General features: G+C 38.1%; 1 protein-coding gene across 1 annotated transcript in view; it reads right to left on the bottom strand.

The window, feature by feature from the left end:
* The window catches only part of TMC1 (transmembrane channel like 1), a 151,415-nt gene that overhangs the window by 46,375 nt on the left and 80,466 nt on the right, over positions 1-24,574 (bottom strand). The window contains exons 9-13 of the mRNA XM_069087161.1: positions 21,915-22,057; positions 7,094-7,238; positions 5,399-5,593; positions 696-875; positions 235-396 (exon numbers count right to left, since the gene is read on the bottom strand). Coding sequence (XP_068943262.1) covers positions 235-396; positions 696-875; positions 5,399-5,593; positions 7,094-7,238; positions 21,915-22,057 — 825 coding nt within the window. The remainder of the gene's footprint in view (positions 1-234; positions 397-695; positions 876-5,398; positions 5,594-7,093; positions 7,239-21,914; positions 22,058-24,574) is intronic.

The raw sequence follows: 24,574 nt of genomic DNA, 5'->3' as shown, positions 1-24,574 counted from the left end.
AGAGTAGGATTGGTCAATCCCACAGATGGCTCATGTATTCTATGAGTATTCTTAAGACGTCAACAGAAGTTGATGAAAGCCCCAGCAGTACACTGGGTGGGAATTTCTAAGAAGACGTGGACAAAAGTGTCACTCGGTGAACAGGTAAAATGAGTTTGCAATAGACATCTTTGTTGAGATAATGAATCTGTTTATTTGAGTCCTGAGGCAACCTAGTCCCATTCACTTCATTACCTGTCCTACCATTGTCTCCCAGCAGGGCCCTCTAGGCACATCAGCAGGCTCCACAAAATAAGGAGGACCAGTGCTATTTTCACTTTGAGATGAATTGAAGGCTTTGATCATGTTCGCTTCCCATATGGTAATATTTGCCATAACTAACTTCTCTTCTTCCAGCTAGAAAAGCAAACACAAAGAAACCAACCAAACAATGAATCAATCAATCAGTAAACATCTATTGAGCCCCTACTATGGTCCTGTATGCAAAAAGAGGCAAAAGACAGTCCTCACCCTCAGAGAGCTTCCAATCTAACATGGGAGACAACAAGTAAACAAATATATACAAAGCAAGTTACAGAAAGGATAAATAGGAAATAATTAACAAAAGGAAAGATTAACACAGTTGACGAAGGCATCCCTAGTAATCCTACAATTGGAAATCATGTGCTGGCCAAGAATCCCAAAGTAGTACTTACCTTGTTATTGATTTCATCCAACAAGGCAAGAATAAATACATACAAGTTGCCCAGAAGCAGAGCAAAGATGCGACCCAGCAGCCATTTCAGAGCTATAAGGGGATGATAGTTTTCCAGCTCAGCAAATAAGTCAAATAAGGTTGGACAGAACATCCCCAAGAGAGACATGATCATGTTCATCTGCAAAAATAATTAAATAAATAAATGAAACTGGGAAGAATCCAGTTGAGAGGTCTTAAAGTTTTCTCTTTTCCTAAGATTCTTCACTGTTAACTTTTCTTCAGTCCTTGTAAGATGAGAGAATGATTTGGGACCATTATGGGCCATTACGACCTTTGTCTTTTTCCAAACGAATGAATGAAAGGCATGTATTAAGTAATTACATATGCCAGGCATTCTGCTAAGCATAGGTGCTTAATAAATATTTATCAACTAATTGATTAGAAATACAAATACCACTCAAGTAAGATAGTCTCTGCATTCAGAGAGTTTGTCTTCCGCTTTGGGAATACTTGACTGTGAAGAGTGTTTTGGTTAGAGGGGCTGGTGATTGGAGTCATAGGCAGGGATGTGCTGGTAAATATTTAACAACCAACTCTTGAGGGGAAAAAATGTATGGACATGTTTTTAAGTTTAATCTGAATTATTAATATTTTCTTCATCACTTTCTTAAGTCTAAACAATCAACAAAACAATAAATCAAAGTCTGATACATAGTGTTTGCCAATTCCTCAGGTATAAGACTTCAGAAAAGCTGGCTCCAGCATACCCCCGGAAGGAAATTGATTAACAAGTCCTTTACAGAAATGTCAGTGCTTATTTAAATCACTGTTGTCAGAACTAGAATTGGAAAATAGCACGTTATGAGACTGACCAGGTAATGGCATGGTGGTTTTGAGTTTGGGGAAAATAAGGTAAGGTTAAACCCTCAATATGCTTCCTGGTGTGTGTGTGTGTGTGTGAAAGCATAGTAGTACATTTATAATGTTTACTTGTGTAATGGTTAGCCAATTTTCTGGGTTTTCCCTGTGCTATGACTATATATTGTTATGTTCATATGGAACATGACTTTGCTTGTAACAGAACCAACATTATGGTAGGGATGACTTGCTTTGATGTAGTTTTTTTATGGAACTTGATTAATAAATTTGTTTCTTCCACTTTGTGTGGGAGCGAGTGGTATCCAGAGGAATGTTGCACATTCTACTTTAGCCTTGAATAATTTTTTATTTGTAAAAGTGGGGTTCACTTTTTTCCTTTTAGTGTATTTTCACCAGCCTTCCCTACACTTTCTACAATTTAATTATCTATGTGCTGGCATAGAGCTGGAGTATCACAGAATTAATGATACAAATCATCCAGTTCAACCTTCTCATCTTTCAGTGCGTCTTTTAGTTCACTCAGATGGGAGGAACAGAATACAAGGAAGCTCTGGAAATAATAGATATTGTACAAATTTAAAATCTCTGAACCTGTTATCTCACTTCCAACCAGCCCCAAACCTCTCCCATTCAATTCCTTCAGGCTACCTTGTCACCAATGTATGGAAGCTTTCAATCACCCAATCAATATTTGATGAGTACCATCTAGGTGTGAGGTACTATGGAAAATAAAGTAGCAGTAGTAGCAGCAGCAGCAGCAGCAGGAGGAGGAGGAGGGAAAGAAGTAGCAGTAGTGGTGTGGTAGTAGTAGTAATATGAAGTAGAAAGTATTGTGTGGTACTCTACTAGCATTTGCAAAGCATTTTACATCAATAGAAAATAACTCTAAGATTAATATGGGAGTCACATAAACTAAAAGATGAAGCACTAGACGTTTTCTTTGATCCTCACAATCTTTTGGACCTCTTTAAAAGAGAAATTATACACTAAAGACAAAGTAACTTTAGCTGTGTTCAAAGTCAAGGACACCCAGAATCCAAAAGGTTAAAAAAACCCAATACCCATGAACTGACCCTGAGCTCACTGAGTATGCAGAGCTTTTTTGCTTCGCACAGTGTCAGAACTGTTTTAGGATGGTGTATTAAACAATTAATCAGATCAATACTAGCATTCTGGAAAGGTGGAATGGCAAACAAAGAAGCACTTAGCACCTTGTTTCAGTTGGAGTGTCTTTGATCCTTGCCCTGATTATATCAAGTCTTTGTTAAGAAACAGAACCTGTGTGGGGTGGCTAGGTGGTGAATAGAGCACCAGCCCTGGAGTCAGAGGAACCTGAGTTCAAATCCAGCCTCAGACACTTAACACTTACTAGCCATGTGACCTTGGGCAAGTCACTTAACCCCAATTGTCTGCCTTCTCCCCTCCAAAAGGTGAAAGAAAGAGAGAGAAAGAGAGACAGAGAGAGGAAAAGAGAAAAAGAAAGAAGGAAGGCAAGAAAGAAAGAAGGAAAGAAAGAAGGAAGAAAGGAGAGGGAAAAGATGCTCCCTTATGGATCTTTTATTCTCCTGGGGTTCCAATATTCAGAAAAGTACATTTTAAATACATCCAAAGTAAATGCTATGTTATATTGGAGGTGGTGAGGGAGAGCGAGCAGTAATAATTGGAAGGAAAAGGCTTTCTGTTGGAAGTCATTCCTGAGATGCAGCTTTAAGAGGCAAAGAAGATCATTCAAGGGACTCGAAACAGAGACGTAAGAGAAGGAAAGTCATGTACATGGAACAGCAAACAGGCCAGTTTGATTTTAAAACAAATTAGGTGAAAGAGAATAATGTGAACTAAGTCCAGAAAGGTAGTTTGCTTCTAGATTAGAAAAGACTCAACATGAGATAGAGGAGTTAGTACTTTATTTAGAGGCAATAGAGAACCACTGCAATTTCATGAGAGTGAGATGATCAGAAATGTACCTGAGGGAAAATAAATCTGTTGGTGACATGGAAGTTTGGAGGAGGAAGAGACTGGAAGCAGGGAGTATGAGTCTATTGCAATAGTTTAGAAGAGAGGTGATAAGGGAGGGTCTAAACCAGGGTCAGAGCCCTATGAATGGGGAGAAAGGGATGAACATGAGAAATATCAGAGAAGCAGAATTGACAAGATTAGGCAACTGATTAAATAACATGGGGGAGGAGAATTATGATGATTCTGAAGATCATAGAATCAGAGGTGATTGGTTATGAAAGAATGGTGATGTCCTTAACAGAAATGGAGAGGTTGGGAAGAAGAGTGGATTCAGTAGGGAATTACAGTGATTTGGGACATGATGAATTTGAGGTATATTTGGCATCTGCATGTGCAGATTTATACAGGCAGTTGATGTGTTGCTAGAGCTCAGGAGATACATGTTGTTGTTGTTTAGTGATTTCAGTTGTGTCTAACGCTTCATGACCTTATTTGGGGTTTTCTTAGCAAATATACTAGAATAATTTGCCATTTCCTTCTTTAGCTCATTTTATAGATGAGGATACTGGGGCAAACAGGATTAAGTGACTTGCCCAGGATCACACAGCTAGTAAGTGTCTAAGGCTGGATTTGAGCTCAGGTCTTCTTGGCTCCAGGCATTGCACCATCTACCTGCCCTCCAGGAGAGACTAGTTAGGTAGATTTGGGAGTCACATGATGACATATGATCATTGAGCCCATAGCAGCTGATGAGATTTCAGAGAGAGAAAATTTGAAACCTACAAATGGTGAAAAGGGTTGTTGGCTATCACAGATTCTTAGAGCCATTCAATTGTCTCCATTCTTCCTTATATATTGCAATTTACTCTAATCCTTTACTGCTGCTAGTATTTTACTCAGTGGGCTTTGTATATATTTATGAAATAGTGATGGGAATGGAAAGAGAAAGTCAGAACAGTGATCAGAGAAGTAATGCACCTACTTCATTTACAAATATCCAAAACCACCAAAGAAACGGATGTCCCTCCTTAGGGGAACGGCAAGGAATGAGAGATGTAGCAGGGTAGAAAAGAAAATGAAAATTTTTTTTCTGAGGCCCAGAATTTAATATTGTCATTGTTTCTCAGCTTTAGCTTAAAGTGACTCTTCATAAACTACTTAACCTATAACTTGCTTACAACACTTGTTTGGGTTTGAATCAGCCATTATTCAGCAACCAAGAAACACACTGATGAGGTCCAAGGCTTATGAGGTCCATTCAATCTTTAAAATCTCAAGAATCTTCCATGTACAGCTTTAGCTTCTTGTTAGGTCTTCTCCCCATCCACACCCTCCCCCCATCCCCTATTGTCCCTTCCACTCTTTCCCATATTGCTTTCACTATCTGAACTCAGTTGCTGACCTGGGTTCAAGTCCCAGTTCTTCAACTAACAGGTTGTATGGCCTTGGACAAATCTCCTTAAGTTTTGGTTTTCTCATTTTCTCATTGTGAAATAAAAGGGCTGCCTTAGATAAACTCTACAATCCTTTCCAACTCTAAATTCCTATGAGCATGTCAAAGCCAAAACTAAATGAGACCTCAAAGGCCAAATAGTCAAACTCTCTCCGTTTTCAGTGTAGAAAACTTTGCCCAAGGGAGGTTAAGTGATTTACTGAAGATTGATTCATTAGCAAACATCAGGAAAGATCTGGACTCCTGTTCTCTTGATATAGAAGATATAGGAATAGGAATAGAATTGAATGGAAAACTCAGAGAACAAAGTCAAATCATTGAGGGGAGGAAAGAAAAAAGTCAAGGCATATCCCATAAGCCACAGAGTAGTAAATGACAAATTCCAAACACGTAGGAGACATGCAGGAACGAACTTCATTTTTTTCCCACCACCCAAGGGTGTCTGGGTCTTGCTGTGCAAATTCCTGGGATCGCTTCACGGCCCAAAAAATGAGATATCCACTTGCACCAAGTGTGAGGAAACAGAAGAAGTTAGCGAGAAACCTCAGGAATCGGATCAAGTGGACATTTTCTTCCCTTTGGGCTGCAAATTCCTCATCAATAGCTTCCTATAGAGAGGAGAAAAAGAAAAGAATAATGGAACCACTTGCTTTGGATGAGACTTGTGAGAAATGAAAGCTGAAAAATCAAAGTTTTCATCACACTCCTGGGATCAATTCCACATGACGGATGAAAAGTACTTGGGAAGAGATGATCTCTTGTCATAGGCAGGCCTGCAGAACCTGCGGCCCATGGGCATGCCGAAGGACTTTGGGCGACCCTTGAAAAATGCTGAGCATGTTTTCCTCCACATTTTTCGTGGGCCACCAGAAATCCTTTGGTGTGCTGCGAGTGGCATGTGGACTGGCCTGTCATAGGCGGTAATAGTATTTGTGGTATTTGAGGTATTTTACAGTAGTATTTTAGGGAATGGTCTGTATTTTGTTTGAATAAATGTTTCTAGAATATAAAGAACAAGGCCTCAACAGAGAGATAGGAAAAGGTCCAACCATTTTCCCCTTTGTAGAGCTGTTGTATCCATGGATATGGAACATGGCTTAGAATGTCAAATTTTATTAAACATCAAAGTAGAAATCCTGAAAACCAAAAGAGAAATTAATAAAATTGAAAGCAAGAATGACAAATTTTTAATGTATTAAAAAGTTTTGATGATTTTTCTTCCCTTTTTATTTACTTATTTGTTTATTTATTTACTTTCATTCTTTGTTATAACAGATGGCTCTTTGGGAAGAGGAAGAAAGGAATATAGTAAAATAATCTAAGTTAGGCAATGTAAAAACGAGAGATACCAACAAAAATCTGTTTTAAAATGGAAAAAAAACCCTTTCTTGCAATAACTCATTATAATAGCTCACCTTGGTATTTTTAAAAGATTGTTTACAAAGTGCTTTCCTCATAATAGCTTCATGAGGTAGATAGTACGAGTGGGTGGTAGTTGGGGAAAGAGGGGAAGGGTAGCATCTGAACCTATGATTGCTTTGGGATAGAGAATTCCCATAGAGAAAATTTTCTCTACCACTGCAGATCTGCAACTCTCTGGCAGTTTACAGTCTGTTGTGTGCCCATTGTCACAAGTTCATCATGCTTCAGAGGCAGGATTTAAACTCAAATCTTGCTGACTCAGAACCTAATATCCAATGTTCTAGGGCCTCTGTGTAAGGAAGAAATATCCTCAGAAAAGTTAGTGGCTTGCCCAAGGTCCCAGAACTTCTAAGTGGTGGAGTTGGGCCTAATTCCAAGTCTACTGCCTTTTTTCCACAACAGTAGCCTTTTTTCTAGTGTTAAAATCATGAATGACGAATTTCTCATTTCCTGTCAATGTTATTATTGTGACAATTGAAGAAGCAGGACAATGCTATGACATTAATGTTGGAAAATGTCATCAGATTTTCTCTAACTACAGCAGGAACTGTCCCCAGATTCTGGCAGGGAGATATGATGAGTCAACCTTTCCTTTCATCCTGGGCATATTTTGCTAGACCACAGGAGGTGGCTAGGGACAGCGAGAAGATTTCGCTCCCAGAAATTCAGTAGAAAAATCTCTTTACCTTAAAGTTCATTATGATGGAGTTGAATTTGTTGTCCGCTGTTTCAGGGTTACCAATCAGGAAGTCCCAGCTTGTGAACATTTTCCAGCTGAAATTAAAAGTGTTGTCATCTCCTCCTCCGTCCTCACCAAGGTTCTTTGCCATCCTGTAAAGACAAAACAAGCAAATCCAGAATTTGGGCCTCAAAGGCGAAGAAAAAGAACTACTATTATGGCAAATTCAAGGAAAGAAAAAACTGGAAAGGAGAAGGTGGGAGGGAAGAGAAACATGTTTTTTTCCCCAAAAGAATTTTTCCTTTTCTTTTTCCTGGGGCCTTAACATTTCTACGGATGCCAAAACATGAGGATTTTTTTGAGCAAATTAAGATATATAAAATACTTTTATGTTTCTAAACTAACATAACTTTGGAATTGTAAAGGAAATCTTTTAAAGGCCTGTATTTTTATTTTTCTTAATTATTCTCTGGCCTAGTGGATTATCTGTCGTTGTTTGTTCTTTATTCACAGAGAAGACCAATGACTTCATGAGGGTGATGTCTTGACTGGTTAGATTTAAGTGAGGCAGAGCTGTGCAAAGTCATCAGCCTCATTCTCTCCTCCAGAGTCATTGGAGTCCAGTGGCAGGACAGAATCAAGACAACTGGTGATGACCCCAGTGTACAGGAAACCAATCTTGGAAGTCAGAAAGACCTGGGTTCGAGTGTTGCCTTTGACAGACACAGGCTGGCATTTAATCAATAAGCTTTGACTAAGTTTCTACCATGTGGCAGGCACTGGGCTAAGCCTGACGGGCACAAAGAAAGGCAAAAACAATCCCTGTTCTAAAGGAATTCAAAGTTTAGTGGGGGAGACGACATTAAAACAAGGTATGTACAAAATAAGTTAGAGACAGTCAATAGAGGTAAAACTAGGTTACCCTCAAGGAATTAGGGAAGCCTTCCTGTAGAAAACAGTATGCTAGCTGGACCTTGAAGGAAACCAGGAAAACCAGTAGGTGGAAGATGAAGATGGAGAGCATTCTAAACAGGAAGGAATGCTTGTGAAGAATCTAAGAGCCACGGGGAGGCCAGGTGGCTCAGCGAGTAAGAGCACCGGCTCCAGTGTTGGGACGACCTGGAGATCGAATCCCGGGCTCAGACACTCAGCACCACACCCAGAAATAACTGGCCGTGTAACCTTGAGCAGGTTACTTAACCCCGACTGCTTTAAAAAAAAAAAATCTAAGAGCCACTCAGTTATGGAAACCTGGAGTCAGGAATCAGCTTTGCCTTGACTCAATACATCCCATAGTTCTTGACTCTAATTCTGTCTACTAAAACCCACTGTTTTCCTTGACTTGATCAAAATTAGCCCTAAACCTGTACTAATGTGATTTTAAATGAATAAATTGATTAAATTATTTATTATGCTACTTTTGTATTTATCCTTTAAAATCCACATTTGGGAATAATGATAAGCTTAGACTTCATCGTGAAAAAACAAAACTATGTAGCTATGTGTTCTGGATCTATGATTTTATTGGGGGCAGGAGCTTCTACAAAATAAATCATAGTCTTAGAAAGTAGCTCAACACAAGGAGAGGTGAAGTGACTTGCCCAGGATTGTATAGTCAGCATTTGTCAAAATCAGACCTTGAACCCAGGTCTTTATGATTCTATGGTCAGCTCTCTATTCACTACACCAGGTTGCCTCTCAGATCATCGTGAGAGAAATGATTATTTCTCTCTAATATTAATAACCAATTACTACTGGGCAGAACGAGAATTTTTTCCCTTTTTATTCCCTTATTCTTTACTCAAGTCAGGCCCTAAAGAATAGAGTTGATAATGAGACTGGATTCAACATTCTCAATCTTGTTTGGACCCCAAGTAATGGGGAAAGCTCATTGTGATCTACTCAGGCTTGGGTGGGGGTAAATCTTTTCAGAGGTTCCCAAGTGGTCAATACCACCGCCTGGGGGACACTGGAATGATCCGGGGGGAGGGGCTGTAGCAGCCTTGGATGCAATTGGGGTGTTGAATAAGAGTAAGAGGGTGGTGAAAGTATAAGGAAATAAGAGAAGAAAATTTTGAACTGTTTGAACATGTTTCAACTGTTTTGTTGCAGAGTCAAAGTCAGAGTAATTACATTATATTCCAAATAATTAGACAAAATACAAATTATAGCCAATCAGTGGTCAAGTCCACTGACAGGTCTTAACAAGCAAGTGTTGGCAGGAGGGTGTGTGGAGCACTTCAATGCATAAAAAAACACAAATTTACAAAAAAAATACTAAATTTCAGATACATCATTTAAAATATATCTTATATATTTTTGAAATGATACAAATTTCAAAAAAAATGTTAAAAGAAAATAGATTTCCAGGGTAATTTTTTTAAAGAGGGCAATAGGCCAAATAAATTTGGGAACCTCTTCTAGATTGCCAGGCTGAGGGTCTTCTAGGAATAAGAGTGACATAGTCCAAGTTAGTCCCCCATCTCCTCATTAGCATAAGTCCACTTCTCATTATAACAATCATTCTCTCATTAATTGTTAGCCAGCCAGAGTTGATTGCTATCTGTTGGAAATACCCATTCTTCCAAGAGCATATAAGTATAAATAGGCTGCTATAGTCTGCCTTTGATGTACAAGGGCTGGCCAAACGATCATCATTTTGTTCATTATTCACTAGCCATAATTAATAGAATGATTAATTTCCCAGAAATCATATCTCTCAAACTTTTTATACATCACAATCATTATCATTTAAAAAAATTCAAATGGCCTGCCTATACATGGATTTATGATGGTTGTCAGAATATCTCCTCATTTCTCACCTGGCTGCAATATGGTGTCATTCTCTGACTTTTCCATCATGCCTTAGGAAAGCCATTCTTGACTTTCCCAAGTCTCTCACACACACACACATACACACACAACACACCTCCTTTTGAGCTTCCTTTGGCGTGTTGTCTTCCCTTATTGGATTATAAACTCCTTGAGGGCAGAGACAATCTTTCTCTTTTTGTACTTTTTTGCCCAGCACTTATCACAGTGTCTGGAACATACTAAGTGTTTGATAAATGTTTATTGATTGACTGACTGGCCTAAAATTAAGAAACATTTAGGCACATTAAAGATTCCACAGAAAGCACTCTAGTGAAGACAATGGAAAGATTCAGTGAGACAACAATGAATTGGACTGGGCTCAGGAAACAGACACTCAGGGGAGATTTGGGTTGAGAAAGATGAAAATTGCTTAAATTCAGATGTAGTCAGCAAAACCTTGTAAATGTCCTGTTAGTCACTCAATGGGCATTCTGAGGACAATCTTAGCACCAGTAAGATTATCAACCTAGAAAACTTAGTTCTTCCTTATTGATAAATGAATGAATGAATACTAAACAGTTATGGTTTACACAGCATACAATAAATACACACTGTTATTGGGGTTTTTTGTTTGTTTTTTGGGTTTTTTTTTGCTCCACTGCTGGTCAGATGTGGGTTTTTATCTATAATTATCTGTACTGATATCAGAATATTTCTTAAATAGCTACAATTTACTTTTGGGTCATGAATGGCTTTATTCCCAAGTATTACTTCCTTGGTTATAATAGGGCTCACATTACTAGATTTTGTAATAAACAATGAAGCTCATTAAGCATATAGAAGGCCAATGGTACTAAAAGATAATAACTTTAGATTTTAAGTACTTATTGATTTCTTGTTCAGAGAGAGGGGGAAAATTTATACCTTAAGCAGTCCCAGTCTTATGTATGAAAGGAGTACATGTTCAAGGACTTAACTGCCAGCTGCCCCAGGAGTCTATCATAGCATCATTAGAGAATCAAACTTTTGGTATAGGCCTTATTTTTAGAGAAGTTGAAAATGGGCTCCATTGCCTTATCATTGGTACTTCCAAGCCACCTTTCTAAAATATGCAAATATCTCAGGAGGTGATAATAGATTAAGCTGTTGTTGGGTATTAAAAACTAATGTGAATTACTTTGCTTTCTTCAGGCCACTAAAGAAATAGGAATATTTTTTCCTATTTGGAAAAGAGAGCATAAAAACCCACCCCTCTTTCATTTAACTGCAACCAAAAGGCATGTGATTGGATTGAGCAAGGGATTTTGTATTGTGAACATAGTTAGAATTCCTTAATTCACAAAGAATTTAGGATCATAGACTTAGACCTTGGAAGATCCAAGGTCTTCATTTTGTAGATGAGGTTACTAAGACCTAGAAAGGTTAAATGATTTTTCCCAAGGTCACAAAACTAGTGAGTGGCAGGGCTGAGATTCAAAATCAGGTCTTCTGACCCCAAACCATCATCACCATCACCATCATCATCATCCAGTGCTTATTCCAGTTCCCCTAAATGGCCTTCATACCTGGCAGAGAGCTAGAAGATAGAAAGGTACAATGTGGCCTCCAAGCCTACAGGAGATGGTGAGAAGAACGAGGCAATGCCTTCAGCAAGAAACAGGGTAAAGACATATGAATTATATATTTACAGCTGGAAAGGCACTCAGAGGCTATCTAGTTCAACCTGTTGATTTTATAAATGAGGAAACTGAGGCTGAGAGGTTAAGTAACTTGCCAAAGTGACACATGTAAGAAGTAGTAAAATGAAGATTTGAAAGCAGGACCCATGATTCCAAATGCAGTGTGATCTTTCCACTGTACCAGACTTTACTAGGCAATAAAATGAGTGAGATCTCAGGCAAGACTTAGGCTCAGATAAATTCTTTTCCCCTTCTTCCCTCCTCATTTTCCTGATGTGCAGAGGGATAAGCAGTAGTATAACTGCCTGTTTCTGTCTCTGCTTCTCTCTGTCTCTGTCTCTCTCTCTCTGCTTCTCTCTGTCTCTCTGTCTCTCTCTCTGTCTCTCTGTCTCTCTCTCTGTCTCTCTCTCTCTCTCTGTCTCTCTCTCTGTCTCTCTCTCTCTGTCTCTCTGTCTCTCTCTCTCTGTCTCTGTCTCTCTCTCTCTCACACACACACACACACACACACACACGCACACACACACTCCTGTTTCTCTCTCCACAGAACTGAAAAGCCAGCATGACCTTGGGTCAAGATAGGCCCACCCAAAAGGGTCCAACAGTAGTAAACTAATTCTGTCTTTTTTGGAGAAAGGGTTTTACATCTTTGGGGCTGTATTAAGAAAATCTCAGTCTACAGAGGTTGTTTTTGATAAATTTGTATGTCTATACTAAGCTGGAATTTTCTGAGAAATAGTCTTATAGATCTTCATTAAATCTCTCTCTTTGTCTCTCTGCTTTGCTGTCTCTTTCTCTCATCTCTGCTTTTGTCTGTCTCTGTATTTCCATCTCCATATGGATGCCCATCTGTTTGTCTCAAAAGTATCTCTCCTTAATTAGGGAATTCAAGCAGCTTTGACTCTTATTGTCCGTAGTTTAAACCTCCTTAGCGTTAATCATCACAGGTGGGTCAGTTTCATCCCTTATAGAATAAAAGATCTAATCTGTGGCACTTCTAGGAACTGCAACACCTGTATGAAAATAGTGACAGTGGTAGGGATGATGACATTTTGGGCAGACCAAAAAAAGTGTCTTTAAATGCATTTATAAGACTGGAGTATTGGTGTGCATGTGTTGAGTGTTTAGTCAGAGTTTTGCCTTTAATGTGACTGCAAGAAACAGAATACTTTGGTGTTGTGAACAAGTCCCTGAAATCCATTCCCATGAGTGTTAGAATAAGTTAAAATCCTGTTTCCAGATGGGAGTATGCCCGAAGCAAGGAATCTCTATCTACCCCCAGGAGACAGTCTTGTGAAAAGACTCTGAACAAGCTAGAACATTCCTAGTCCAGTCTAGACTTCCTCATTTAGGCATGGAAAGATTAAAGTCTCAACCGGACCAATACCTTAGTTGGTATTAAATAAGCCAGTCAAGTTCATCTATTTAATGCACTGTTTCCAGGAGTAATGATTAGGTCCCACTACTTAATTGATCTTATTTGGATTTGAAATCTAATGAGGACAACATATAAGGTACTTAATCCTGTATGTTTACAGTATGGTAGCACATAATTTTAATTTATGAATTTGATTTACTTAACTCTATAAATTTTTTTTAAAACATTTTCAGTTTTCAATATTCACTTCCACAAGATTTTGAGTCCCGAATCCCCTAATTTTCCCTCCCTCCTATCACCCCTCCCCTATCTTCTCTTATTCCCTTCCCTTCTATTTTCCTGTAGGGAAAGACAGATTTCTATACCTCATTGCCCGTATATCTTATTTCCCAGTCGCATGTAAAATCAAATTTTAACATTTGTTTTAAACCTTTGAGTTTTATGTTCTCTCCGTCCCTCCCTCCCCACTATAATGAGAATGGGAATTTGAAGATTTTCCCTGCCCTTTATAGATGTACAGGGGAGTTTGAAAGAAACCTCCCCTTCTTTGAAAGAAAACTCTGCCCCTGATAGGCTGAATGTAATTACATGGAGCCTGTGATGGAGGGAATTTGCTAACGGGTGGAGCAGAGCCCACAGGAAGCTTCCCTGCTATGAAGATAAACTTTATCCCCTAATAGGCTAACTATAGTCAAAAGGAGCCTGTAGGTTCAGCCTTTGCTGAAGGGAAGCAAAGCCCACAGCAAGCTGGTCAGAGCTAGCGAGATGGTGGGGGAGAGAGGAGGACCTCAGGCAAGGAGTCAGATAGGCTTGTGAGTAGATATTGATCTTGTATTGGTTTGTGGGAAGGCTGAAGGATGCTGCATTATGGCTTCTGCCATAATGATCTTTGGTACCATGACGGAATTGGCTCACTCGTTTGGGGATCCAGTTTTCTGGTGTCTAAATAAATGCTTCCATTCTATCCTCTATTTGGAAAGTTTGGTATATTTTGCAATGGAACTTCATGTGATACTTATAGTCACGGTCTTTATTGTGATTGAGGGTGCTGTAAATATTGCATTGGCGCTACAGCCACCCATTAGATATAAGTTGTACATCTGTAGTAATGCAAAACACTTCCATACAGTCATGCTGTGAAAGACTAACTATATTTCCTTCCACCCTATCCCACACCCTGTTTATTCTATTCTCTCCTTTTACTCTGTCACTCCTCAAAAGTGTTTGCTTCTTATTACCCCCTCCTCTTATTTGCCTTCCCTTCTATCACCTCTTCCTTATCCCCTTCGCCCCTACTTTTCTGAAGGGTAAGATAGATTTTCATACCCAATTGAGTGTTTACGTTATTCCCTCTTAAGCGAAATCCAATGAGAGTAAGGTTCACTCATTTCCTCTTACCCGCCCCCCACTTCCCCTCCAAATTTTTTCTTGCCTCTTTTATGGGAGATAATTTACCATATTCTACTTCTCCCTTTCTCCTTCTTCTAGTACATTCCTCTCTCTCACCCCTTAATTTTATTTTTTAGATATCATCCCCATCACTCCCTTCCCTCCACCCCAATGTGCATTCTTATTATCTCTTCCCCTAATCTTCCCTCCCTTCTATCACTCCTCTCCCATCTTCTCTTATCCCCTTCCCTTCTATTTTACTATAAGGAAAGACAGATTTCTATACCCCATTTAGATATTAGTTGAATATATCATATTCAACGAACCCCTTCAACTGCCTTAATACTGAGAAATGTCTCATGAGTTATAAATATCATCTTTCCATGTAGGAATGAAAACAGTTCAACTTTAATAAGTACTTTATGATTTCTCTTTTCTGTTTACCTTTCCATGCTTTTCTTGAGTCTTGTATTTGAAAGTCAAATTTTGTATTCAGCTCTGATCTTTTCATCAAGAATGCTTGAAAGACCTCTATTTCATTGAATATCCATTTTCCCCCTGAAGGATTATATTCAGTTTTTCTGGGCAGGTGATTCTTGGTTTTAATCCTAGCTCCTTTGGCCTCTGGAATATCATATTCCAAGCCCTTCTGTCTCTTAATGAAGAGGCTGCTAAATCTTGCATTATCATGATTGTGTTTCCACAGTACTTAAATATTTCCTTTCTGGCTGCTTGCAGTATTTTCTCCTTGATCTAGGAACTTTGGAATTTGGCTACAATATACCTAGGAGTTTTCCTTTTGGGATCTCTTTCAGGAGGTGATCTGTGAATTCTTTCAATATCTATTTTCTCCTCTGGTTCTAGAATATCAGGGAAGTTTTCCTTGATAACTTCTTGAAAGATGATGTCTAGGTTCTTTTTTTGATAATGGCTTTCAGATAGTTCAATAATTTTTAAATTATCTCCCTTGGATCTATTTTCCAGGTCAGTTGTTTTTCCAAAGGAATATTTTACATTGTCTTCAATTTTTTCATTCTTTTGGTTTTTGTTTTATAATTTTTAAATTTCTAATAAAGTCATTAGATTCCATTTTCTCCATTTTAATTTTTAAGGAATTATTTTCTTCAATGAACTTTAGCCCTCCTTTTCCATATGGCCAATTCTACTTTTTAAAGCATTCTTTTCCTCATTGGTTTTTTGGGTCACTTTTGCCATTTGGATAAGTCTATTTTCTAAGGTGCTACTTTTTAAAGCAATTTTGGGTCTCCTTTAGCAAACTGTTGACTGATTTTTCAAGATTTTCTTGTATCACTCATTTCTTTTCCCAATTTTTCTTCTACTTTTCTTACTTGGTATATCCAAGCTTTTTCAAGGCCTATCAATTCATATTTTCTTGGAGGCTTTTTATGTAGGAGCTTTGACTTTGTTTTCTTCTTGTGGTTGTATGTTTTTATATTCCTTGTCACCAAAGTAAGATTCTATAGTCTGATTTTTTTGCACTGCTTGCTTATTTTCCCATCTAATTACTTGAATTTTGAACTCTTTGTTAAGGTAGGACTCTGCTTCCAGGGTGGAGGGAACTGTCCTATGCTTCAGGGGTTTTGTGCAGCTGTTTTCAGCGAGATATTTCCAGGGACCTGCAAATTTTCATTTTTGCCAAGGTTGTATGATCAAAGGAGGGGTGTTTACTCCTCTCCTGGCTTGTGCTCTGCTCTGTGAGTGCCACAAGCACCCTTTTCTGCCTTGGAACTGTGAGGAGGATTCCCTCTTTACTGCTTTCATAAGTTCTGCCACACCTACACTCCTCCTCGCTCCAGGAATGCCACCCAGGACTATGACCCAGAACCAACCAGGGAAAAGCAAGAGAATCCTTCCTCAGTGTCACCAAAGAAATCCCTGCAATCCCCCTCTGATTAGCTGCTCAATCCCCCCACTGTCTATGGGCCTAGAGTTGCTGCTGCTGCTACCCTGGGCCTGGGGCCAGACCATGTTCCTCTCACACCCAGGTCCCACAGACCTTTCCTACTGACCTTCTAAGTTGTCTTTTGTGTTTGTGGGTTGAAGTCTGGAAACAGCCACAGCTGCCAGTGATTCAGTGCCCTGAGTCCTGCTCCAGCCCCATCTGTGATGATGTGCCTCATGCTGGACCACACTCTTCTCTCCCACTGGTGCAACAGACCTTTCTTGTAGACCTTACAGGTTGTCTTGGGTTGGAAATTTATTTCACTCTGTCATTTTGTGGGTTCTGCTGCTCTGGAATTTCTTTAGAGTCATTTTTTTACAGGTATTTGGAGGGGTTTGGTGGAGAGCTCAAGCAAGTCTCTGCTTTTACTCTGTCTTCTTGGCTAAGCCCCAATATAATATATTTTTATAGCATCAACCATATACTCCACACTTTCCTTTCTAATCATTTGAATGTGTAAAGAGAAGGGAGGAGACAGCACACTGAGTGTAGCAATAGGAACACAAGACAAAGGTCCCCAATTCTACTTTACCTTTCTAATATTAATTAAAGTATTTACATGACTTCTGTGCCAGGGGTATTATAGTTGTTTACATATATGTCTACATATAAATATAGATGATATAGATTGCAGATATAGATGTGGATATGGATATGGATATGGATATAGATAGATATATCCTAATATTAAGCCAGCTTGGAGACTTTCCCACTGAAGAGGAAACAAAGGCAGTCAAAAACTTTGATTTGACCTGAGGGACCATTATTGTGTTTTGATTATTGCTGTGCTGTCTGGAAAGGCCAACATGAGCCCTGAGATTATAAAAGCTAACTAAAAAAAAACAACAACAGATATTCATACTGCCCAATGGAAAAGTGGTTGTTTAGTGACTTCTTATTTGAGGTAGGAGAGAGTTATTGATTGGGCCATCCATGAGTCCATAATTAGGACTGTAGCCCAGTGAGTTTTAGGATTCAGAATTGGTAGCAGATCATTGGCAGATGTCAAGATCATCCAACCAGTGACTAAGTTAGTTTTTGATGCATTAGAAGCAATGGATGAATTAGCTATAATATTTCTAAATGATATGCATTGGTGATATATATATATAATAAGTACTTGGTATGAGACAGTATATAATATTATCTCTATATTAGTCTGTAGCAATTAACTTCACTTTGGGCCTCATGTCAAGTATAACCAAGTATAGTACTTGGTCTGTAGTACTGAATCAGAAGGTGGCATGACATGGTGAATAGGACGATATATTTGGAGTCAGAAAGACCAGGGTTCAAATACCTGCTTAGAATCGTAGGATCTGGGGCAGCCAGGTGGCACAGTGAATAAGAGTGCCGGCTCCAGTGTTGGGATGACCTGGGGATCGAATTCGGCTCAGACACTTAGCACCCACCCAGAAACACCTGGCCGTGTAACCTTGAGCAAGTTACTTAACCCTGATTGCTTAGGGGTGGCCAGGTGGCTCAGCGAGTAAGAGCACCGGCTCCAGTGTTGGGATGACCTGGGGATCGAATCTGGGCTCAGATACTCAGATACCCAGAAATAACTGGCCATGTAACCTTGAGCAAGTTACTTAACCCTGATTGCTTAAACAAAAAAAAAAAAACAACTGTAGGATCTAGGGCAAGTTGCTTAAATTCTCTGTTTCTCTTTCTTCAACTATAAGATGATAGGGTTAGACTCAACAATTTCCGAGGTCCCTTTCAGCTCTAAATTTATCGTCCTATGCTCATAGAAATGTTTCTATAGGCATTATTGCTATATATACTACATCCTTTGTATGGGATTTATACGGTTTATTGTAAGTAACTTTAATGTAGATTAACCTTCAATGTACCTGTCTGTATACTATGTATTTGGCATGATAATTTTTAACCATATTATTTGGAAGTTTATAAATGTTCATAATATGTACTTAATGCATTCATCAGTTAGGTGGTACAGTGATAGGAGTCAGGAAATCCTGAATTTAAATCTGGCCTCAGATATTTACTTGCTTTTTGACCCTAGGCAAATTACTTAATCTCTCCCAGCCTCAGTTTTCTCAACTATAAAATGGAAATAATATTAGCAATTACCTTGCAGGGTTGTTGCAAAGATCAACTGAATTAGTATTTATAAAAAGGCATTTTAGCATATTGCCTAGCACACAATAGGCTCTAAATTAATGTTTATTTCCTTTTCTTTGCCTTTCTTTTGCTTCTCCCTTTCGTGTTCAGTAGTTGGTGGAATATTTCTCTGCAACCAAAGCAATCACTAGTTATATCCCTTCCTCCGCAAAGGTGTGAGTTACTTATTCACTGAGTAGTTATTTCATTCTTAACTGAAGTGTTTTCTTCTGCTTCTCTGCTGAATTCCAGCTGCTGCATAACCCCTTCCCCATGGTGAAATTCTAATAGCTCTTTTCTGAGTTAGCTCCTGGACTCAAGGATATTTCAGCACTTTTGAAAATCAGGCCTTTAGCTGTATTGCAAGTACAGACAGTATCACAAGAGGTCTCTAAGTCGAAAATGTCTCTTTTGACTGATGTTATTTCCAATTCTGTGGGGCCAATAGCCTGAATTTGGGGGATGTATTAGCCCATTTAGATTTGTACCAAATACGAACTTTTGTACAGACTCACCAGTAGCTATAGGAAGAACAAATATAGTCTCTAAAACCTGTGCACTCTTTTTTTTTGTTTTTAGAATTTCCACTGAATATTTTGATTGAGTTGAGTAAATCACTCTCAAATCACATCATGCCTCTGGCAATATTTTCTAGAACCATACAGATAACCCTAAAGCTTTACTGTAGCAATACTGAAAGAGTAGTAGTTGTAGTAGCTGAGTATCTTTGACCTGCCTCCAAAACCACTCCCAAATTACTCCTCTCTCCTAGAAATGTAATAATATTAGGGGTGGCCAGGTAGCACAGCGAGTAAGAGCACTGGCTCCAGTGTCAGGATGACCTGGGGATCGAATCCGGGCTCAGACACTTAACAGCCACCCAGAAACACCTGGCTGTGTAACCTTGAGCAAGTTACTTAACCCCAATTGCTTAGGGGTGGCCAGGTGGCTCAGCAAGTAAGAGCACTGGCCCCAGTGTCGGGATGACCTGGGGATCGAATCCGGGCTCATATACTTAGCACCACACCCAGAAATAACTGGCCATGTAACCCTGATTGCTTTAAAAAAAAAAAAAGAAAGAAATGTAATAATATTGCCTCATAATTTTATAGTGTCTCCATTCCTAAAGATTCAAGATGCTTTCACAATTAGTAATTTTCCAATTTTGCCTTCCCCAAAGCCCTGTGATATTGATACAAAAGTTTGTATCTATATTTTACTGAAGAGAGTGTAAGACAGAATCTGTCTGAAGTTATCTAATGTTATGAAGTTATCTATTCTAGCCAGGGCTAGAACCCACACTTTTAAATGTCCTGATGGATGTTCATTCCCATAAGTGTAAATCAAGAAATCAAAACCTTTTGGGGTTTTGGCAATAAGCAACATGTTTTAGGGACCTTTTTAATATTTTGTGGATAAATCCCTGAAGTCACTGAAAATAGCCTATTTGATGGTCAAACTTCTTCATTTCTAAGTAGCTTATGGAGCTTGTAGATACTTATGTGTAAGTATAGAGTAAAATAGGAGCATATATGTTAATGTTAATTCTGTTTATAAAGAGTTGCGCTCAGTGTAATTTATTGTAGCTCTTGTATTTGCAACACTACTCCTGCGAATGTGTTCCAACCATGAGCAAACCCAGTGTGTAAGCCATTAGGAGGTTAGTCCATAAGAAAAAGAGTCAAATCAGTTTGTTTTATCAAAACCAAAAGAGTAAAAAATATTTTTTAAAAAGTCAAACCAGTTAGGATGTTTCAATACAACTGACCAGTTTTAATGGGTAAATTTGATGGATTTTGTCAGTGCTAAAACTAAATGTATGATTAGCTAGATAGCCAACACGTATCAGTTATACCATCTTATTTGTCTAAAAGCACATAACTTCTACAAAATTGCATTTAAAAAATTATGCAATAGATACTACCTCTGTTAAAACTCAGAATAGTCAATAAAACAAGCCTACACTGGTACCATCTAACACTGTTTCCCAGTCACTGAAGGTCACAGAAAAATGGTAAAGGACAAAGCCTACACCTTATTAGTCAGGAAGTTAAAAATCAAACCAATACTTAATAAATTATATGTTAATCCCGATTTCAGTAAAGTAGATATGTCTAGACAATTTAGGTAAATACCCCACATGTTGTTCTATATACTTTGTCCTCCTGGAATACCTGGAAGCCCCTGAAAACTAGTTATGAAGAAACTCTGTGCTAATCAAAAAGATAAGCTAGCAAATCCTGACAAGGGATTTGGTAAAGTGCAGGTAGATGTTTTCATCTGTAACTATCAGGTGAAGCTAGTGTGTGTTACTGGTTACTAGCTGGGACAAGGGGGTCAGTTAGATGGCACAGTGGATAGAGCGCCAGTCCTACAAGTCAGGAGGACCTGAGTTCAAATTTGACCTCAGACACTTACTAGCTGTGTGATCTGGGACAAGTCACTTAACCCTGTTTGCCTTAGTTCTTCATCAGTGAAATGAGCTCGAGAAGGAAATGGCAAACTACTCCAGTAGCTTTGCCAAGAAAACCCTAAATGGGATCACAAAGAGTCAAACACAACTAATTGACTAAACAACAACAAACTGGGATAAGAGTCTGAAAGCCTAAATATATGCCATAATTTTCTTCCAATGTTCCTAAACATGTTACTGAAAATATATATTTTGTGCAGGGGGATAAAAAAAACAAACGCTTGATCTTGTTTCCAACTGAAATCCTTCCCTATGATAAAATGCATCCTTTTCTAAGAGAATGCATTATTATACTTGTAATTCTGGTGGTATCTTTGGAGACCACACTTGTTTTTCTGTTATTTTATATTGCTGAAATAGTTGGTTGAATGACTATTCTACTTTAAAAAAAATAAGAAGATGGGGCGGCCAGGTAGCACAGTGAGTAAGAGCACTGGCTCCAGTGTTGGGATGACCTGGAGATCGAATCTGGGCTCAGACACTTAGCACCCACCCAGAAACACCTGGCCATGTAACCTTCAGCAAGTTACTTAACCCCAATTGTTTAAAAAAAAATAAATAAAAATAAGAAGACAAGCTTCAGATTTCTTAAAATCAGCAAAAAGGACTGAACTCAAGTACCTCTGAGTGGATAAAGAAGGGTCAAAAGCTGTTTTCTATGCCTATGCTGAGCAATTCCCTTATACCTCTAAAGTACTAAAAGGCTAACATATTGGTTAAAAATTGCTCAAGCCTGATAAAGTTGCTAGTGGTATAAGTGACCCGCTATCAATCCAAGTGAAGAGGAATGATATGAAGACCTTGTGTACCAACCATATTGGAGCAATATTAATCTTACATCAGTCCTAATATTAAAACTGTATATCATGTCCCCTCATTTGTATATTCTCTAGACATAAAACAACATAATAATCTTACCCAGTTCTCAAACTATTCCCTCGCCTACCCCCCTTCTTTTTTTGGTTACAGTAATCATTTTTTCCTACCCTGAGGACAGATGGGACTTACGTTCTGATGACAATCAGGAAGCTGTATCCAATGCACATGATTCCCACCAGAAAGTAGGAGAGAGGCATCCTGAAATTCATGGCTCCAATAGTCCGTTTATTGTCGTAATAGCCGTAAAAGAGGACAGAATACTGTGCCATACCCTAAAACCCAAGGATAAAGAGGCCTGAAAGGAAAATCATTAAATGCAAAAGAGAACAGCAAAGCATTCATTTCCAAACTTAGGTTATGACTCTGGGCATGAAAGTCATTGTTTTCCTTTAGAGGATGAATAGGTTGGCTGCCTAGCTGATTGGCAACATTTATGTATCCAAAATTCAAGCATTTCTAAGCAGATGCAAGTTTTGTTATTGTTTTTGTTTTTCCAGGCAGAGACCTGCTCTGTTGAAAATAGATGTCACTGTCCTGATATAAGACCATTCTCAAAGCACTATTATTTGATCAATCAAGCTATCAATCAACAAATATTTATTAAGGCCTATTATATGCTAGGCACCATGCTAGGCATTGGGGTTAAGAAGACAGAAATGAAAGAATTCCTGTCCTCAGAGGAGCTCACATTCTGTTGGTAAAGACAACATGTGTATATATGAATATATAAAGAGGAGATAATTATGGTGCAATGGAGAGAGTACCAGGCCATTGGTCAAGAAGACTTGAGTTCAAATTTGGCTTCAGACACTTATTAGCTGTCTGACTCTGGGCAAGTCATTTAACCTCATTTGTCTCAATTTTCTCATCTGTAAAATGAGCTGGAGAGGAAATGACAAAACACTTTGCCAAGAAAACTCAAATGGGATCACAAAGAGTCTGACAACTGAAATGATTAAGCAACCCATCAAAAAACCTTCATAAGATCAGTAACAATAGGAATTTTTTCCCCTAGTGCCCAAATCATACATGTAAAAGGTCTGTACTTCACCTAAGGACAGAATTAGCACTGTTTAAAGGAGTTCTAAAATGAGTTGAATTAAATTGTGACAGACAGCCTAAAATGATTCAGGAACTATTCAGTTTACTCTAAATCTGTATAAAAATCAAGTCACTTCTACAGTTTGAAAAGAATTCAAAATCTGATGATGACATTAGCTAATGACATTAGCAAAGCTGTATATTATGTGGAAAAACACATATGGACAAATAAAGACCATATCATACTGAATCAAACAGTTTTATAAACTTTATATGCATGAATGTGACTGTTACCCAGACTCTCTAGACATTCCCATTAGGCCATCACAAATTTCAGGAAGATTCATTCATAGGGCTATGTTATTTCACATAATGGAAAATTACAGAAACATAAAGAGGAATAAGTTTGAAAAAAAAGAAAATATGGAAAGACTTGTGAATGATGGGAAGTAAACTCAACATTACTAGGGCAGTGTATACATAGACTACAATTATGTTCTGAAGAAAAGAAAACTGAGTGAAAAGCAACAGTTTTAGATAGATTCAGAAGAGGACCCAAAGGAAGTGTGCGCGTGCGTGGTGTGTGTGTGTGTGTGTGTGTGTGTGTGTGTGTGTGTGCGCGCATGTGTTTACTGGAGGCAATTGGGGTTAAATGACTTGCTCAAGGTCGTATAGCTAAGTGTCTAAAGTCAGATTTGAACTCAAGTTCTCTTGACAAGAGTACCAATGCTCTATCTACTCCACCACCTAGCTCCCCCTAAACATATGTTTTTAAAATTTACATTGCTAGGATACACAGTATAATATTTGTGCAAATCTTCCTCTATATCTAATTAGAATGTAAATTGTTTAAATACAGATTTTTCTTCTAGAGTTATACATCATGTTTAGCTACATTACTGGCTAATTGTTATTGGTTTTAAATATCAAGTTTAAGGTAATAATATTAATCATAATTTCTCTAAGAAGATACATTCATAGTCTAGTCAACTAAATGTAACTATCCTCAAGGGGCCACCTCTGGAGAGAATTTCTTATTTCAGTACTTCAGAGATTATTGTTATTTTATCTGGATAAACATACCAGTCACCATCACAGATCAAAATCCCTTACTAAACCTCGGTAAATGGTCTTCATGAGTAATGTTAGGGTTAAAAAAATCCATCATGCTGTAATTAACTTGGCTATAAACCTCTTCAATCTTAGGTAGGTTGGTCCTTAGATAGTGGACAAACAGTGTACAGTCAGCCAGAACTTTATACAACTCTACTTCAATTGATTTATAGGACTGCCATAATGTGGTCCAATTAGAGCATAAAAGTAAATCTCTCCCTTTATGAAGGTAGTAATAATTACAAGACTTTTAAAAATGTTTTTCCTTATATATATATATATACATATATATATAATTCATTCTTTTTGAATAATCAATAGTATGGATTAGACAGAGTATGAATTCATGTTTATCTTTGTACCACCTATGAAAACAAGGCTTTGTATGCAAATAAGTATAAAAATATTTTAATTTTATATTATTATATATTATTTATATATAACAAAATATATTATTATATATTATATAATTATGTTTAAATATTATAAATGTCTAACTTAAGAAAATGGATGCTAGGGGAGAAAAAGATTTCATAACATATTTCATTCATATTAACTGTGTCAATTTGACAAGTCAATTTACCTCTCAGAGACTCAGTTTCCTCTTCTGTAAAATGAAAGATTGGATTAGATGA

Source organism: Petaurus breviceps, unplaced genomic scaffold (assembly GCF_028583685.1).
Source record: "Petaurus breviceps papuanus isolate PSGF00001 unplaced genomic scaffold, PetGlider_PUasm1.0 118, whole genome shotgun sequence".
NCBI classification, from domain to species: domain Eukaryota; kingdom Metazoa; phylum Chordata; class Mammalia; order Diprotodontia; family Petauridae; genus Petaurus; species Petaurus breviceps.
Note: the sequence above shows the minus strand (reverse complement) of the source record. Positions and strands in the feature narration are given on the sequence as shown.